At 35.0% G+C, this 20,034-nt stretch overlaps 1 protein-coding gene across 10 annotated transcripts in view; it reads right to left on the reverse strand.

Annotated features, from left to right (window-relative positions):
• Positions 1 to 2,252: 2,252 nt before the first annotated feature.
• Positions 2,253 to 20,034, reverse strand: part of osbpl8 (oxysterol binding protein-like 8) — a 70,771-nt gene continuing 52,989 nt past the window's right edge. For 6 of the 10 annotated variants that reach the window (XM_051890995.1, XM_051890993.1, XM_051890997.1 and 3 more), the window contains 20 exons: positions 17,610 to 17,680; positions 16,267 to 16,347; positions 16,037 to 16,138; positions 14,303 to 14,506; positions 12,896 to 12,980; positions 12,645 to 12,804; positions 11,504 to 11,729; positions 11,099 to 11,283; positions 10,751 to 10,832; positions 10,569 to 10,667; positions 10,392 to 10,488; positions 10,212 to 10,310; positions 8,591 to 8,688; positions 8,273 to 8,362; positions 7,878 to 8,014; positions 6,768 to 6,953; positions 6,121 to 6,277; positions 4,431 to 4,533; positions 4,234 to 4,339; positions 2,253 to 4,153 (listed from right to left, as the gene is read on the reverse strand). In XM_051890995.1, the coding sequence (XP_051746955.1) occupies positions 4,021 to 4,153; positions 4,234 to 4,339; positions 4,431 to 4,533; positions 6,121 to 6,277; positions 6,768 to 6,953; positions 7,878 to 8,014; positions 8,273 to 8,362; positions 8,591 to 8,688; positions 10,212 to 10,310; positions 10,392 to 10,488; positions 10,569 to 10,667; positions 10,751 to 10,832; positions 11,099 to 11,283; positions 11,504 to 11,729; positions 12,645 to 12,804; positions 12,896 to 12,980; positions 14,303 to 14,506; positions 16,037 to 16,138; positions 16,267 to 16,347; positions 17,610 to 17,680 (2,501 nt within the window). In that variant the 3' untranslated portion in view covers positions 2,253 to 4,020. Of the gene's footprint in view, positions 4,154 to 4,233; positions 4,340 to 4,430; positions 4,534 to 6,120; positions 6,337 to 6,767; positions 6,954 to 7,877; positions 8,015 to 8,272; positions 8,363 to 8,590; positions 8,689 to 10,211; positions 10,311 to 10,391; positions 10,489 to 10,568; positions 10,668 to 10,750; positions 10,833 to 11,098; positions 11,284 to 11,503; positions 11,730 to 12,644; positions 12,805 to 12,895; positions 12,981 to 14,302; positions 14,507 to 16,036; positions 16,139 to 16,266; positions 16,348 to 17,609; positions 17,681 to 20,034 lie in introns of those variants that run through there. The other 4 variants (XM_051890992.1, XM_051890998.1, XR_007929773.1 and 1 more) reach the window with 3 other exon arrangements.

Here is a 20,034-nt window from a genome sequence, read left to right on the forward strand (position 1 = left end):
CCAACTTAAACATGTGAACTCACCAGGGTAATGACATCATTATGTGAAATCTATGACATCACTATGTGAACTAACAGGGTTATGACATCACCATGTAAATTCACCAAGGTTATGACATCATTTTGTGATCTATGACATCACCACGTGAACTCACCAAGGTTATGACATCGTTATGTGAAATCTATGACATCACTATGTGAAATCTATGACATCACTATGTGAACTAACAGGGTTATGACATCACCATGTAAATTCACCAAGGTTATGACATCATTTTGTGATCTATGACATCACCACGTGAACTCACCAGGGTTATGACATCGTTATGCGAAATCTATGACATCACTATCTGAACTAACAGGGTTATGACATCACCACGTGAACTCACCAAGGTTATGACATCATTTTGTGATCTATGACATCACCACGTGAACTCACCAAGGTTATGACATCGTTATGTGAAATCTATGACATCACTATGTGAAATCTATGACATCACTATGTGAACTAACAGGGTTATGACATCACTATGTGAACTCACCAAGGTTATGACATCGTTATGTGAAATCTATGACATCACTATCTGAACTAACAGGGTTATGACATCACTATGTGAACTCACCAAGGTTATGACATCGTTATGTGAAATCTATGACATCACTATCTGAACTAACAGGGTTATGACATCACCACGTGAACTCACCAAGGTTATGACATCACCACGTGAACTCACCAAGGTTATGACATCATTTTGTGATCTATGACATCACCACGTGAACTCACCAAGGTTATGACATCGTTATGCGAAATCTATGACATCACTATCTGAACTAACAGGGTTATGACATCATTTTGTGATCTATGATGTCACTGTGAACTCATAGGGTTATGACATCACCATGTGAACTCACCAAAGTTATGACATCATTATGTGAAATCTATGACATCACTATCTGAACTAACAGCGTTATGACATCACCATGTGAATTCACCAAGATTATGACATCATTTTGTGATCTATGACGTCACTGTGAACTCATAGGGTTATGACATCACTATGTGAGTTCACCAAGGTTATGACATCATCATGTGAAATCTATGACATCACTATCTGAACTAACAGGGTTATGACATCACCATGTGAATTCACCAAGATTATGACATCATTTTGTGATCTATGACGTCACTATGTGAACTCACCAGGGTTGACCTCATCTCAGTGACAGGTGGGAAGACGGCCCGCCGCTCCGGAAGCTGCTGTCCCAGCATGCATCAGCACACATGCGGATTAAGTGACAGCTCCAGCTGTTCAGCTTCAACACCAGTGTGAATAAACCCAGACTAGTACATCAGGCTCAATTCATTCAATCCACTAACCTCCAAAACAACTAAATCTGACTTTGCCATCTATAAACTCAACCAAAATGCCTTAAATAGAGAAAATAATGTTTTTTCTTTCATTAGTGCATGATAAAAATATATTCATTTAATAGGCATACTAATCTACCATTATTACAAATTAAACCCTGACAGACTGAACAACTACTTGAAGGGATTTCGCATTATGTGTCTGGCTGTAGATTATCCCACTTATTACACAGCTACTTACTAAATACATAAATGGACATGATATATTGATTTTAGATTCAGTTATTTTGTTTAAAGACTGGAATTTACTGTTGTATAAGTTATATATTTTATTTTACCATGTTGTTTTATATGATTTGTTAATACTACTCATTTACTCCACTACTGTTATTTGACTTTTCGTCACACTAATGAACTGAATTGAAGTGTTGGAGCACCCTCTGTAGGCCATTAGTGTAAATGCATCTAAAATGACAGCATTCCTGGAAACATCACACAGATACAGTAAACACATCTGTCATTCACAGATATAGCTAATATATCATTTACACAAACGGCATCATTAATGCAAGCTAAATGAAAGTGTTTAAGTTAAATGAAATACAAATAATAAAAAAATGTTTTCATGACTAAAACTAACTACAATAAAGCAATTACACTAGACTGTGCTGAGATATTTAACACATTTAACTCTGGAAGCCTTCAAATAAAATAAAAAGAAATACACCAAAATTGAAATAAACTAAAGGAAAATGAAATGAATGAATAAATCAACCTAAAAAATAAAATTAATTATTCATAACTATAATAACCTTTACACAAAAGCAATTTAATAACATAAATCAATACTGACATGTGCAAAGAAAGGAGAAGCAACACAATAGTACAGTCTTTTTCTTTTATTTGGTGATATGTCACAGGTGACAATAAACTTACAGGAAGTTATTTCTGTAATACAAATAAAGCATGTTCTGTACATAGAGACAGCTGCAGGAAATTATCAAGAAAAAAAAAAAAAACATGGATCAGCAGGAGTAAAAACCTTTAAAAAGAGCCTGGGGCAAAAAAAAAAAAAACCTGAACAAAACGAACAATGAGCTCAACTAGAAGCATGAAGTGTGCAACGTGGAGACGAACACTGAACAGAATGCATGTGACATACAGCTTGATCCCTGGTTTGGTGGCAGACGATGGCAGATCTATGGCAGCTTTTGAGCTTCGGGACGAAATCTAAAACTCACAGTGAGACGCCGAGCCGGAAACGTCTCCGAGATCGAGTATGGCACATTCACTCGAAGTGAGAAATAAAGACAAACGATGGTAGGAATTAAACAGTCGGGCTCAATCCCTCAGACTCCGGCTGCAGGACCCGCTCGTAAAGGCACGTGGTTTTTTTTTTAGTAGTTGTTGTTGACATGAGCACATTCAATCTGATTGGACGCGGTGCAAGTGATCAGGTGACCGAACGAACGCCCGCAGAACAAAGACACGTGACGGGGCTATGGGCGACGGCGTCTGGCTAGCACACGTTTCTCTAGAAGTACAAAAGGAAATGGGTTTTTTTACTATGTACAGATGAGACGTTAACACTCTAATCTACTCTCAGACTATTTGGCTTGATAATCGTACATCTAGTCTGATGTAACAGTGGCAGACGAGAGTCAAGCAACTACAAAAGTACGCAACAGTATTTCCTGCTACAGGTTTACTACGCCTAGATCTACTGTTTCCTCGGAGTAATATTAAATGTGACGCTCGGGATACTGTACACGCTCCAGTATCGTTCAAATAAATTAAACATTATTATTATTACCTTCAAACACGACTCACGAACGTATGAAATGCAGGATCCACATACTGTGCAGTTAAAATTAAGATTTATAATGAAATTGTTCCCGGAACAGCTTTAAATAATACAAAATTTGACCTCGACTCACAACATCCTTCATTCATTTAATAAAATGTTCATAAAATACCAGTAACATCAGCAATATTGAACCTTAAAGTTTTATATTGGGGTGTCCAGGTCACATTTCAGTCCCTCAAAAACCAAAAGAAATGTGGATTTTAGTACTAAAACGCATTAAGACATATTCACTTTCATAACATTTCCAAATTCTCATTGCTATAATGCATCCATTCGCATTTAAATCAGTACAAATTAAAGGCAGTACAATAAATACCATCACGTACAAATACTTATTTTTTTTGGGATTATAGTAAGGAAAATTAGTTTTTTTTTTTTTTTTTGCACTTGTCATGACATTTTGGGGTGAAATGTGCTTATTTGTCATGAAAATATCATAATGCAAAATGCTTTTCATTGCGTTTTTCAATTTTAGGGCAAAATACGACCTAGATTTCAAGATATTCACCCATTTAGTTTGTATATTGACTGACGTCCTCCACTACAGCAGGGGGCGCTCATGAACGGTAAAAAAAACATTGTTAAAATAAATTAAAACAATTAGAGGCTGATGAGAATTTCCTCTTTTTGAAGAATAAAAGTAAACAGTCATTTCTATGCACTTCAACCGCGGCTGATATTAGCCGTCCTTTTGCACGACGCAAAAAAAACGAACTAACCGAATGTGTCGTGAGATGATAGGGTCGCCCGTTTGAGGAGACCTGGACTAGTGAGGGTTTGTGTCGTTACTTGAAGATGAAGTTGAGAAGGACCTGGACGAAGATGAGGAAGAGGATGATGGCGAAATCTCTGTGAGTGAGGAACCAACTTTCCGTCGTCGATTGACTCGCCACTCGACTCCTCAGGGCGTTGACGCTCCTGATGCAATATTAACAAAAGTTAATATTCTTGTTTTTCATTCTGAAGTATTTATTCATTTATTTGAGACGCAGTTTCACCTGTTAATGTCTTCCTGTGTTTGTCGGATCGACTCAATGGCACTTTGGATTTCACTCAGATCTGTTCCTTTCTTCCTGAGGCGGCTGCTGTGTTTGCTTTTGTGCCCTGAAGGAAAGATCATGATCAGGTTTTTGGCACGTGGCATGTTTGAGCACGTGTGTGTGTGTGTGTGTGTGTGTGTGTGTTTGAGACGTACTCTCGCTGCCTGACGAGTCCTGTCGATCCGGCTCCGGAGACGAGCAGCCACTTTCTGGACTTTTAGGTTTGTCGCTCTTATGTTTCCGTTTTGGTCCCGTCACCTAAAGAAACACGCAGACGAGAGCCGAACATTCACATCTTTCAGTCTTTATATTATGGTTATGGCAGGTTATATTATGGTTATATATGCAATTCTCAGATATTTCTGAAAGGCTGCAAACAGGGTCCAAAATTAACTTTTTTTTTTTTTTTTTTTTTTTTTTTTACCAGCCATAAATATTTCATACTGGTCATGAAGCTGTATTTTGCATTAAAATATATACTTCTGTTCCTACAACAATGGGATTATTGAGCAGTTTTTCCTTATGAATATTTGTGCCAATAGCTATGTTTTCATAGTTTCCAAGTTGCAAATTTAATTTATAATTTTATTTATTATTATTACATTTATTACTTGTTTAAATACAATTTAAATTTCTAATTACTTTTTACTTATAACTTATTTATTTATGTATTAATTTCTTATATAACATTATTTATTTAAATCTTACATTTATTTATTTAAATGCAAATTTAATTTCTATTATATTTATTACTTGTTTAAATGCAATTAAAATTTCTAATTACTTTTTACTTATTATTATTATATATTTATTACTACATATATTTATTTAAATGCAAATTTAATTTCTAATTTTATTTTATTTTATTATTATATGTATTTGTTTAACTCCAAATTTAAATTTCTAATTATTATTTTATTTATTACATTTGCTATGTATTTGAAAGCACATTTAACTTATGATCATTTTTATTATTACATTTATCATTAATTTTTTTAAATTTTAGTTATTAATTTTTTTAATTAAATTTCTACTTATTTTTTATTTATTACAATGTGTATTATTTAAACGTGAATTTAGTTTCTAACTATTTATTATTACATTCATGTATTTAAAACCTTACATTTATTTAAATTCAAATTTAATGTAATAATTAAAAAATAATTAGAAATTAAATTAAAATTTAATTTCTAATTATTATTTTATTTATTAAATATTACTATTTGAAAACAAATTTATTTTAAATCATTTTTATTATTACACTTATTTTTTCAAATCTTACATTTATTATTTAAATGTATATTTCATTTCTACTTAGTTTTTTATTTAATACAACATTTATTATTTTTATTTAAAGATGAATTTAATTTTTAATTATTTATTTAAACATGAATTTAATTTTTAACTATTACATTTATTATTTATTTAAAAATTCAGGATATCACAAAAAAATATCGTTTCCATCCAATGTGATTTAATGTGCACATTTATTCACATCTTTTTTAATGCTTTTTTAATATGATATCCCAAGATTCATAAAACAAGTGTTAATTTTGGACCCTAGATTCAAAGATGCATTCCTGATGCAACCAAAAAACAAACGGAAATCACACAGGCACGCATGCGAGTCAGTTGCAAACGCCAAAGAGCACAAAGAAAAAACAAAAGCTGAAAATGAAGCAGAGAGGTCATGTGACCAGGTCAGGCAGCAGATGATTGGTTGCATTACAGAACGGTGATTGGCTGGTTGAAGAATGGACAGAGCGACGACGGGCGATGATGAGATGGAAGCGGAGAGAGGGATTGTGGGTAGAATGAGGGAAAGGTGGGGACAGAAGGACGTACCTGGCTCAGGTAATTGTCCCTCCGGGAGCCCTGCTGGGTACTGAGACTAACTACACTGGCTGAACGTACCATAGGCGTCCTGTGGCGCACTTTGGTCTGAATACAGCCGTCTTTCTCGAACTGAATCAGATCGTTGAGCGGATCCCATGGACGAGTGCTAGGACACAGAGACAAACACCATCCTCACAGTAAACAGGACATGCTACAATGCACTTCCTGTCCAGGAGGGGGCAGCATGTGTTATAAAACGAACAGTGAGTGCTGGCTGGACTGCTCTCAGATCTGTTTTAATGGTTCAATAAAATTGTAGCTATCAAAAAAAGTTATTACATTTTTTGGGGCTCTATGAAATCAGTTTTATTTTTCCCAAATTCCATGTTTTCCATTTGAATTTTTCTGTAATCCATTTAGTTTTAATGGTTTAGTTAAATTAAATAAATAAATAAATGTAATTTAATAATCAAAAATCATGTCTAATCAATTGAATTCATCAAACTTTAACAATTTAATAATTTATTAAAATTATAATAATATTAGGGCCTGTTGTGCTCTAATTTTTCTGGATTTATGATTTACTACAAATTTATTATCAAACAGTAATAATCAAATGAAGGCATAAAACATCACTTGAATGAATCTGTGCTTACTCGGCGTAGCGGTAATGCCACTCTCCGGTGGCGGGGTCTTGCTCGAACAGAGCGGGCGTCCACTCCTCACACTTGGCCTTGCGCTCGCGTGCCGCCTTCCTCTGAACCTCCTCCAGAATGAACTTCTCATTGGTCGCCTCCATCTGGTCCTTGTTATTTATGGCCCGTGTCACATGCTGCCACAGCCTTAAGATGACAGAGAAACACTTCTGTGAATGTGTTCGTTTTCATAAGCGTGACACTATTTGAGAGCTTAGGGTTCTTTCTTGTGTCACTGAGCGTTAGCGATCACGTAGTGCCCTATGAAATCTGTTTTATTTTTCCCCAAATTTCGTTTTTCAGTTTTCATTTTTTAGAAATCACGAAACTTGTACAAAATTTCTAATTTTTATTATTACATTTATTATTTTTTACATTTTTTTTTTTAAATTTATATTTATTTTCTACTTATTTTTTATTTATTACATTTATTATTTAAAAGTGAATTTAATATCTAACTATTTATTATTACATTTATTATGTATTTAAATCTTACATCTATTTATTGATTCATTACATATTACTATTTATTTGAAAGCACATTACATTTCTAATCATTTTTATTATATTTATTATTTTTTAAATTTAAATTTTTAAAAAAAATATATATTTATTTTCTACTAAGTTTTTATTTACTACACTTATTATTTAAACGTGAATTTAATATCTATTTATTATTACATTTATTATGTATTATAAATCTTACATTTATTTATTTAAATGCAAATTTAATTTCTGAATATTTTTTATTTATTATTACATTTTTAAAAAAGCTGTGATATTCCTTAAAAAAATAACGTTTTAATAATTTTATTATTATTATTATTATTAATAGTAGTATTAAAAAATACATTCTACTGTCTAATAATGATATCACAATTTCTTCAAGTTAAACTGAACTTTTATTTTGGCAGGTTGTAGTGAAAATCTTTGAGTTTCTGTGCGCAAGTGATCATGAAGTGACTCTCAGAGCAGCTCTACTTTTGATTTATTCTTCCAAATTCTGTGACATTATACTGTATTTACTATTTTTAGGAATGAATTCAGTGATCATGTGACGAGCAGCGTTACCTCTCGGACTCAAACTCGCCCTGTTCTTCAGGAGGAACGGTGCATCGGATCAGTCGGTCCTGCCTCAGCTCTGGCGTTGGGTTCCAAAACGTCTCCATCTCACCCGTCTTCTTATCGTTGATGAAGACTTCACTGTCCTGTAAAAATACACAAAATGACTTCTGACTTCTCAAAGAGTTCTAACAAGCCTTAGTTTCAGGTCAATTTCGATTAGCTAAAATCATTAGTTGTGTGCTAAACGACATGCTTTAGACGTATCAGACAGAGTCATAGCCAAACTTTTCTCTACTCGGGCCAAGAACTGCCCACTTTGACATTAAAAATCGTCTAGACTATATTAGCACACACACACACACACACACACACACACACACACACACACACACCCAACTCACCCAGTGCCCCTCGAGTGTCGCCAGCACCTCCTTCCCAAGTTTGATCTTCCCGCTGATCTGATTGACACTATCACTGCTGCCAAGGAACGGCTGTGACGATGGGAAATATCAGTCATCCGATTGAAACAAGTCATACAGAGCATCATTCATTTGTGGACGTTGTGCCGTTATCAGTGTGCCATTTGGTTTGATGTGTTATGGATGTGATGTCTGTGGCCTTTCTGTCTGCGCCCCACTGTTCTTCTAAATGTCACAAAAGCTTAAACAGTAAAACACACTGACATGAGCACACACACACATAAACACACACACACACACCCTGAGTTTGAACTCCAGCTGAGCGCTGTAGCCTGTCTTCTCACAGGTGATGGACACCTGTCCGCCCAGCTCCAGAGTCATAGTACCGTACAGGATCCCTGAGAGAAACACAGACACAGAATGTGTGTTAATCTGCATGAGTGAACAGCGTATCTGAGTGTTAGTGAATATACCTGTGTGTGTGTGTGCACCGACATTGAGATTTATTTTATTTGCACATGTTCTTTTAGAATAATCTTATATATATAAAAAACAACAACGCACAAATCACGTTACTGGACAAACAGCCGTAAATACATGACGCTTGCTAAGCCAGACATTAGTCTGCAGGAGATGGGTCTTTGGTAACACTTTATAATAACAATTCAACTTTAACAAATATTGTAGAAAGCTTAACCGATCAAATATGAAAAAAGTATATTATTAAATGCATATATATATATATATATATATATATATATATGTATTTAATATACTTTTTCATATTTATATATAGTTTTTAATATATATTTATTAATAATTATGAATCATATTTCTAAATATATATTAACAAAATTAAATATTTACATATCCCATGCATATATGAATTTATATATATAATTTTAATATATATATATAAATATATATATATATTTATAATAATTATGAATTAATTATTTCTAACACTTATAAATAGTGTATACATATAAAAAATATATATATATTTATAATTACAATTATGAATCATTTATAAAAAATACATACAAATTATATAAAATTATATAATAAAAATAAAAATAAAATAGTGTTAATAAAATTAACACAATATATTTAAATTACAAATATAATTTAATAAGTAAACTATAAATATAAATCATAAAAACATATCAGTATAATTATACATTAAGCATACATTTTTATAAATATATATATATATATATATATATAAAATTTGAACACATATTTATATTACAATTATGAATCGTATTTATAAAAAATACATTAAAATTATTTAAAATAAATATTTATAAATATATGATATACATACAAATATATATATATATTAATATTTTTAATATATATACTATATTCACTATAAATATATTTAAATGACAAATTTAATAAGTAAACTATAAATATAAATCATAAAAACACTCAATATAATTATACATTAAGCATAAATATATTATTATTTATGAACACACACACACACACACATATACACACACACACACACACACACATTTATGTTATAAATAATAAAATACAAACACACACACTTAAGTAAATATATAATATATATAAATAAATAAAAAAATATTTGAATGTACATTAGCTAATGATCTGTTAAGCGTTACATAATGAAGTAATGTTTTTCTTGTTATTATTAAGAGGTATACTGTAGAAAGTGTGACCAAACCGTCATATTCTAACTAAATGCAAAATCTAGACTGGATACTGCACACGTATCTAAACCAGTCGAAACGAGTCACTACACATGTAAACATACCTAGATGTGTCCCTACAGAAGACAACGGGGATAGGGTTAGTCGTGCAGTATGACGGCTGTATTAGTATATGCAGAGTCAGGGGTGTCACTGTGCTGACGGGTGTTAGCGTATGTGCAAGTGCGCAGACAGACCTTTGCAGTGAGCGTAGGGCATGTTCATCACATAGTCCTCCCCTCTGTTCAGAAAAGACAGCCTGGCTTCACCGTCTAAGATGGCCGACAGAGAGTTTCCTGAGAAACACACCAACAAACAGTCAGACTTGTGTGTTATACAAAATCATGTGATTTAATAGAGCGTGTCTTCTGTCTCACCATAAAACTTGGACTTGGCCAGGATGCTGCCGCTGAGACAAAAGCCATCCTTCCTGTTACTGACATAAAAGGCTGAAACTGGAGGATGATGGGATACCTGGAGGACAACAGATGCATTATCTTGGTGTGGAGCTCAATACTAATTAACTGGAATCAAAATGGACGTTGCTGCTTTACCTGTTCTGCGATGTAGAAGGTTTTGCTGTTCGTCCTGGCGTGGATCCATAAACAGCGAAATGTTTCTCCGATAATGGGGTTATACGGTTTCTTTAAACCCTGTCAATGACGAAAATGATGAAAATATTAAGTAAAATGACAGATTTGAGATGTCTGATGGCTGTTAGTGAATCTGTCTTCACCTTTGGCTTCTTGTAGAATCCAGAAATGTACCATTTGACCACCTTCTTCATTCGGTTATAAGCGTTCTCCTCCACCGCCGCTCTGATGACGTAAACAACAGACAATTACTTTAATAAAACAAACTAAAATCTGATTTGATGGCCTTATGTGTATTTTCACATTTTATTTGCTAGTACTTCAACTTAAATGTATTTATTTCAGTTAGTTGCCAAGGCAACATTTCTAATTTTCATTTTAGTTTTTCAACATTTACATATTTTCATTCAGCTTTATTTCAATTCTTTTTATCAGGATTTCTTTTTATTTGTGAATACTCTGAACGTCACTGTGTTTGTGTGTTATCTTACTCCGACAGGAAGTCAGCGTGGTAGTAGTAATCGGACAGTTTGTCCAGGAAGGATCGTGGCTCCAAGATGAAGGTGGGAAGCACGACTTTGGACAGGTCCATGCCGGGCCGGACCTGCTTCAGTAGAGTCCAGATCAGAGATTTATTCTCTTCTGATACTGTCTCTGTCTGAGACTCTTCGCCAGCCTAATAAACACACACACACAGATTGAATGAACAGATTGTGTCATTTCCACCACAGACTTACTGTTCATCTCCCCAGCTGTCTGCTGTAAAAATAGACGTCTGAATATTGTGTTAGCATCTGTGCATCAATAACACTCCACTTGAGCCAAACGACTTTAATAATTCATTATGATAATGTCATCATTTACATACATAAATGAGGCATTGATTTAACCTTTACCTCTCCGAGCTCCTCGTGGCTCTGCTCAATGTACGGCGTTTCCCGCAGCGTCTCGTTGGGATCCAGGTCGACGTACGAGTCTTCCTGTCGCTCCGACGTGTCGCTGTCGCTCTCTTCGCTTTTCTCCATCACCTCATTTTCCCACTCCTCCTGCTCCTGCTCATTCTCACGGTCCGACTTATCCGAGTACAGGTCCGGATCCTTGAACTGGTCACTGTCGTTAAACCTGACGGATCACGCAAAGTTAGTACACAAATGCGCTCCGACTACATCAGTTTTGGTCAATGTAAGCGGATAGAGAGCAACAGCTCTGTTCTGGAAGTGAAAACTCCATTCATTTTCTCCATAGTGAAAATTATTTTTGACGATATGTTATAAACCTTTAAAAACAGGCCTACAGTTAGCTAAGGAGCTGTTAATCGATTGTATATGCTTTTGTTAAAGCTGTCAGACTGCATTACCTCAACTTATTTTTAAAATAATCATGTTTAACAGCTGAATTTGTGGTGAAAAACTACATTACCCATGATGCTAATGCACCAAAAGAGCTCTTTATCTCCGCCTACTCCCACAAAGAACTGCAAACGATGTAATTGTAGGAATAGGCGGATCTAAAGAGCTCTTTTGTAACACTATACACTACCGTTCAAAAGTTTGGGGTCAGCAATTTTTTTCTTTCTTTTTTTTTTTTTTTAAAGAAATTAATGCTTTTATTCAGCAAAGATGTGTTAAAATTGATAAAAAGTGAAAGTAAAGACTTATATTGCTGGAAAAGATTTCTATTTTGAATAAATGCCGTTCTTAACTTCTTAACTAAAAAAGTATCACAGGTTATAAAAAAATATCAAGAAGCACAACTGTTTCCAACATTGATAATAAATCAGCATATTAGAATGATTTCTGATGGATCATGTGACACTGAAGACTGGAGTAATGATGCTGAAAATTCAGCTTTGATCACAGGAATAAATTATATTTTAAAGTATATTAAAATAGAAACATCACGGCGCTCTGCCGCTGAACATCCAACATTAAAAATGAATATGCAAGTCCATAAAGTGTCAATTTTTATCAATGCTGATTAAAATATTAATCTAAAGAGCCCGTCACATGACAGCTCAGTATGTTAATGTGTTCTTACTGAAAGCCCTGCATGTTGTGCGCCCGCAGCAGACTGTAGAAGTTGATGTGCGACTGCTCTGCGGTCTGCGGCGTCTCCTCTTTGCCCTCTCTGATCATCGTTCTCTTCAGCAAACTCGAGCATTTCAGAGCCAGCTCAAGAGCATCCATCCAACACCGGCCTGCACACATCACGTAAAGTATTATAAAGATTGATGCCGCAGTAAAATACAGTGCTCTATTTTGGCAGTCTGTTGTGTGTGTGTGTCTCACCGTCAGATTCTGAAGCCGCTCTGAAGATCAGGTGGCTGCTGGGTAACGGCTGTGTGATGGACCCCACGGCTTCTCCTTTGGGACCCTGAGACACACGTAAACACAATAAACACTTCATCCAACTATCCAAATGACACTTTTTATGCTAATAAAAGAATATATGCGATACTATGATTATTAAAAAGCCCATTCTCATAGAATTTGCTTTTATATTTATACTTTAAAATATTTAAAGTATAAATACTTTCAGCAGTTCAGCAGTTTGTATTATGTTTTATTTAGCAAGCCTGTAACCATCTCAATCATAGATGGAAAAAACCATTTACAGCCAATACAGGAAATTTACCTTAGGAAATATATGTTTTTAAAGCTTTTTAACAGTTAACGAGGTTGAGCCAAAAACCTAGGACGTGTTCACCAAAGTTGGTTTTCGAAATAATCTCCAATATTTAACGAACGATTCGATGGACAGCGGTGGTCCTAGAGGCAAAGTTGCTCAGAATGAGGAGTTCTACCAGTACGACTGTCGTGGGTGTGCATGAAGAATCGCACGATACACAATCCTTTACGCACATGAAAAACGCAAAGGTGGCCGATTTCTTTAGAATTACTCACAGGCCTCTAGGGCCATGAGTCAAACAGGCCCAGCGAGTTTTGTTTCGAACAGCCTCCGTTAACCTTGTCTGATAGCTGCTCAAACTTCATTGGCTGATGGCGGACATGTTTTTCGAGATACGTCAACGTCCTCATAGACGATCATGGCACCTTGGACAAAGACATTGCATGCCAATTTTCAAGTCAATCGGACTAATGGTGAAATAGGTGTAGCCATTTTCATGTGCGTTTCCTGTTATAGCGCCACCAAGTGGCCAGTCTCTGCGCCCTGTTTCACGTGACCACAGAATGAGCTCTTACATAGGTGTGCTGAGTTTGGTGAAAGTATCTCATTCCGTTCACAAGTTACAGCCATTTTAGTAAAAGTGGCTCAACCCACTTTGAACGTTTTGGCGGCCCCTAGGGACCGTGAACCGAAATTTCAATTTTTTTTGATAATAATTGACAAGTAGACTCCAGAGAATCTCGCTGCACTGGTTTCATTCCAAACGGGCCAAAAACCTAGGACTAGTTCGCAAAAGTAGGTTTTTCAAAAAATCCGAAATCCCCGAAAAATTTCGCCAGAACGACTGTGTTTTGCTGTGTGTTTTTAAATATTTTAATAGAAGTTTTATATTATATTATTTTAATATTAAGATCATTATAGATTTTTTCTTTTATTATGCCTTCAAGACTTCTTTTGGCACTTCAAAGATTAGAGGCATGTCTACCCTAAACATTTAACATTCAAATGATGATGCAAAACAATGCAAATCCAAAAAGGTTCAGGTTAATCTGAGTTTTCCCACGTACCTTGACGGCCCAGATGGACTGCTCGAGCGGGTGGAAGAGCTTGAAGCAGAACCCATCCTTCTTCGAGGGTCTCTCGATGAGCTCACAGGCGTTAAGCAGCACGGTACCGACCCACTGGCCGTTCTTATTGGTCTTATAGATCAGCAGGACGCCTGGCTTCAGCACACACCACAGCTTGGTCCAGCTCTTCAACGTGCCACGGATCTGAGAGAGATAAAACGAGCTCGTATGAGACTGGAGGTCATTTTAAGGATGTTTTCTCATGTGGTTTGATTACTTGATCCAAATCTAAGATCGATTTAACTTCCCTTTAAAAAAGACCCTGCAGGTCTTTTTCCGCATATTACCACATTGGTTTTATCAATGTGAGTGTCACTGTGATTATTAAAATCAGCTGTTTACCCCTGGAGCGACGTAAAGATGTCAAAATGAAAAGTGCTATTCACTTTTTAACCATGTTTTTGTCCTGTTGGGTTTTTACTTCCAAAACAAAACTTAATAGTACAGCACTTGCATCCATCTGCTGTGGATGAATCACGTGAGATTCAATAAAGAATGAGGCAATTTTGAGATCATTTATGTATTAAAACAAGACTATTTACTATCAAAAGCTATTTCTGTAAGTTAGGCCGAATTGCTTTCATACTGTTTTCAACCCATCCGGATAAAGAGTAGACAACTAAACAAAATAACAATTTACTAGACGTTCTGACAAAATGTTAATTGTTGTATTTTATTTAAACAATATTTAATTAATTTGAATAAAAAATAAAAAAAAATCGGTTTGAATGAATGATTGAATGACTCACTCATAAAGACTTGAATCAGTGATGAATCAGTGTTTTTGAACAAATCAGTTGAATGAATGATTCAATGACTCACACTTGTTTTATTAATGGATGAATCAGCATTTTTGAACAAATCAACTGAATGAATGAATGATTCAATGACTCACTCAAAGACTTCACTTGTTTCATTACTGGATGAAACAGCGTTTTTTAACGAATTTCTTGTATGAATGATTCAATGACTCACTCGTAAAGACTTCACTCGTTTCATTACTGGATGTATCAGCGATTTTGAATGAATCTCTTGTATGAATGATTCAGTGACTCACTAATGAAGAATTTACTTGTTTCATTACTAGACGTATCAGCATTTATGAATGAATCTCTTGTATGAATGATGACGAATCTCTTTAATGAATGATTCAATGACAAATACATATTTAACAGTCACTTGTCGCCACCTACTGGTGTATTGATGTAATTGATACAATCGTTATTTGAAGCATCAAGTTACTTTCAAAAGGTGATTTGCTCTATTTAGATTGGATATAAACACTGATGTCTATGGTAGCAAACTATAAACTTTTATCCCAGTACTTATACTGTACCCAGTACTTGTAAAATTTGAATGATTGTAACACAGAAATAATGATACTGTGTGGTTGAAAAGAGTGTTTGCGAAGCTGTTTCATATCTACACATAACAACTGCTCTCTCTGGATCAGCGGCAGCACAAACGTAGGTCTGAATGTTTGCTGTAATCATACTAGCAAAAGGTTTAATAGACATATAGCTGAATAGTTGTCATTTAGGAATAAGATTGCGTTGGAGCTTGAATCGAGATTGCGATCTTTTATCGACTAATCATGCAGCTCTACGGCAGACACTAATTTTTACCTCCAGTATAAAAACAGCCTATAAGAATAAACACAATTTAATGACACACCTTGAGCCAGTCGGCCATGACGATGACAGACGGATCAGTGATGGTGCTGAGCAGTTCTTTAGTGGCACGTTTCTTCTCTTCCCTGTAGTTCTTCTTTTGTACCTGAACAAACATCACAAACAGTCATAAGTATTGGTCACTAGTAATCATAATGCATAAACATAACTGTTAAATGCAAGAAAAAGCACTATATGTGAAACTCTGTATGTCATTAATGAGCATGGCTGTACCTTGAGTGACTCCTTTTTCGTAAGTTTGTTTCCAGACGCCGATACGTCCTTGTCTGAGCCATTATAGAGCTTGGTTTCCGACTGTGAAACAAACACAGGCGTTAATCACTTCTGCAGCATGCTGTACATCCTAATATTTATTGAGCTGTGCTTTAGCTTGGCCTAAATTAACATGTCATATTACTAAACAAAATAAATATATTAAAAAATATTCAATTAATTTAAAATAATTATTTTTGTGATAAAACAGTTTGAATGAACGATTCAATGACTCACCCATAAAGACTGAATGATTCAGCATTTTTGAACGAATCTCTTGAATTAACAATTTAATGACAAATAGATTTTTTTAACAGTCGATTGTCGCCACCTACTGGCGTAACGATGTAATTGGTAAAATCTTTATTTGACGCATCAAGTTATTTTCATAAGGTAAACTGTTGTTATTTAAGAATAAGATCGCATGGGTGTTTGAATCAAGATCGCAAACTTTTAACGATTAATTGGCAGCTCTTTATAAAAATGTAAAATATAATTTAAAATATAAACAAAAATGTAAATTCTCAATGACACTAAAATAACTGCTACACATATAATATAATATAATATAATATAACAGATAAAGTGGTGACAGGTGGTGTTTTACAGATAAACATTCTTGTTTAATGTTTCCTGGAAAAAAGTCTAAAGTCATTTACTCAGTTCAAAACTTAATTTTGGACCCTGGTGTCGGGTATAGATCTGTCTTTTAATTTCACACTGAAGCCTTTTCAAAGCCGATTAGGTGAAACATGTGGTTAATTATCCCTTTGAAAGGGTTTGAAAGATCTGTACTAATTCCTCACAGCACTCTCACGCTCTTCTGGACTGCCATCCGGCTCTCCTGTTTGACGGGATCTGTGACTGGGAATTTATTTGAGATTGTGAGTGCATCTATTAATGGTCTGTCTGGATGTGGCGGCACGTCTACGACATCCAAAACCTCACGCAACCCGGCTCTGACGCAACTGTGACAGAAAGTCTGAGATTTGGCATTTATGTGTGGTCAAGTAACCGGTCTTATCTGGTCTTGACTAACCGCATCCATGCTACAATGCATTTGATCATATTACTGAGTGTGGGATGTTAACGACATCTTCTCTAGGGTTATTTCTGATGCGCTGCTAATCAATGCACGCCCCCTGCTGTCCTGTCACCTCTGAGATGCTCTTGACTATGTATAATTAATAAACAAGTGCTGGAGATTGCTAGAGGACCAGGCGACCCACACATCGATCCGATTCCAGCCCCAGAGGATCATGGGCAAGGAGAATAAACAAGAGCCTGTCAGAGTGTGAGTTTACCTTGCTCTTGGATATGGAGTGTGAGGAGTCTTCTTTCAGAGGCAGGATTTCTTCTTTGCCACGATCAAAACCTGCAAAAACAAGACACTGTAATTCAACTCGACCGGCCAGGCTGATATTTAGCCATTTAGATCACTGGGCATATAAAAATATATCAAATAAAAATATAAAGGCTTTGGAACCTCTTTGTTCTTGATTTTTTTCCGTTTCTTTCCTTAACCTGTGTAAAATGTATCACCAAATATATCACAAATCATGTTATACAATAAAATAAAAAAAATCAATGTTTTATATAATAGTAGTTTTCAATTATAATAATTGATAATATATTTTTTTAGATAATATGTATCTACACACAAATACACATGTAGGATTCTCATTACCAACACCAGTGATATTTCACTATTCTCGATACCACCGAAAAGTCTAATGATTAACCTGAGATGCTAATAAACAACAAGTGCAGTTTATACTCTTGTAAAAAAGTGTTACTTTCAGAGACATTTCTCACCGACACTGGTCGAAAATCCTGTATTGGTCAATGTTAAATGTTCACTAATGTATAAAATCTGATCCCAGACCTGTACTTAGAAGCTTCATCTTTCAGTTAGAGCAAAATATGATATTATTTTAGTCCCACGACCCTGAAAAAATAGCTTAGTGACGGCTGTATCAACACGTCTGAGTGCCGTGAGTCAGAGATTCACAACAGCTGGAGGAAAATAAATACACACACACAGACACACACACACACACACGTTGGGTTTCCATGTTTAATGGGGACTGTCCATAGACAATGATTTTTATACACTCTTTAAAAAAAAAAAAAAAATGCTGGGTTAACAACAACCCAAGTTGTGTTAAATATGGAAATTGGGAGCAATTGGGTTGTTTTAACCCAGCACTTGGGTTAAATGTTTGACCCAACCTGCTGGGTAGTTTTATTTAACTCAACTATTGTTTAAAAATTACTATATTGCTCACTTAAAATGAACCCAAAATAGGTTGGAAATTAAAAATCAGACATTTTAAGCAAGCCATATAGTAATTTTTAAACAACAGTTGAGTTAAATAAAACTAACCCAGTCGCTGGGTTTGTCCATTTTTAACCCTACTTGGGTTGTTTTTAACCCAGCATTTTTTTTTAAGAGTGTACTGTACACACTGTATATTCTACCCCCAAACCTTAAACACAACCCTCCCCCCCTTTTTTAATGATTTTAGTTTTAGTTAACGATAATATCACTGGTGTGTTTTGATGGTGATGGCCGTGTCCCATATCTAAGGCCCTGAGAAAAGAATAACACTTCATCATAGGCAAAAAAAAACTAAAAGAGTTTCATTAGATAAGGCCGGGGACGATCTGTCAATGTCACTCTGTCAAGACTAGTTAGTTTCTTAGGCATGAATAGCACAACTGTCAATTTAAATAACATCTCTACTTGACAGAGTCATTGTCTTGGCTTTGTTAGCCGGGAGTGGGAAAAAAAAAAAAGTTAAGTTAATTCAATTAAGATTTAAGAAGCTTAATAAATACAGTTTTCTGCCCAACGCTGACATATTTTCTTTTGACATGGTAAGACTGGGCAGGGCACAATGAAAAACTTTTTTAAAGAGATATTTATTATTTAAAGATATTCTCAGTCCAGAGAGCACTTTTACTGGGAGAAAAAAAGTGTACATGCATACGTCCCTGCAGAGGACGACAACTCCAATATTTTTGGTGCGTTTTCCCGTGAAGAGAAAGACTAAATGCGTACACACTAAAAAAATTAGATAAAATAAAAACTTTTCGAAGTTGTAAATAAAACAAAATTGGAGAATACCATTACAGTCATTCTAATTTAAAATTTCAGATTTAACTCTTTGTAATTATTTATGAAATTTACTAGCATTTTTCTGAGAGAAAAAATCTGCTAAATAGTTATTTTATCAACTTTTAGCAGTACTTTATCATATAGATTTTCTCAAAGCAACAACTTAAGACATTTCAGCTCACTTTAATCACAGAGACACATCAGCAGACAACTCTTTCCTGCTATAAGAGTCACATAAAAGGCTTTAATAAAGGAAACCTGTGCTTTTTACTGACAGAACAGGGCCATTTTCAAGCTGCTCCAACATCTGTATCCAAATAAACAGAGAGCAAAGATGCACTTCCGATGTTTTTGGACCAACGAACCACGATGGATGTAAATGACGACCCATCAATTTGTGTAAACGGGTCTATTGTCTCCCATCTCTGCCCTGTAAGCATTGTGTTCATCTCAGAAAACACGCCACTCCAAGAGCTCTTCAACATGTTAATCATACGCAGAAAAATCCACACGTCCTCAACCTGATGAGAGCATCAACATAACTCGTCTATTAGCATATTAGTTACCTATTCTGCTGCCGCATAAATCTGCATTAACCACGCTTTTTA

This window comes from Ctenopharyngodon idella, chromosome 4 (genome assembly GCF_019924925.1).
Source record: "Ctenopharyngodon idella isolate HZGC_01 chromosome 4, HZGC01, whole genome shotgun sequence".
Taxonomy (NCBI): domain Eukaryota; kingdom Metazoa; phylum Chordata; class Actinopteri; order Cypriniformes; family Xenocyprididae; genus Ctenopharyngodon; species Ctenopharyngodon idella.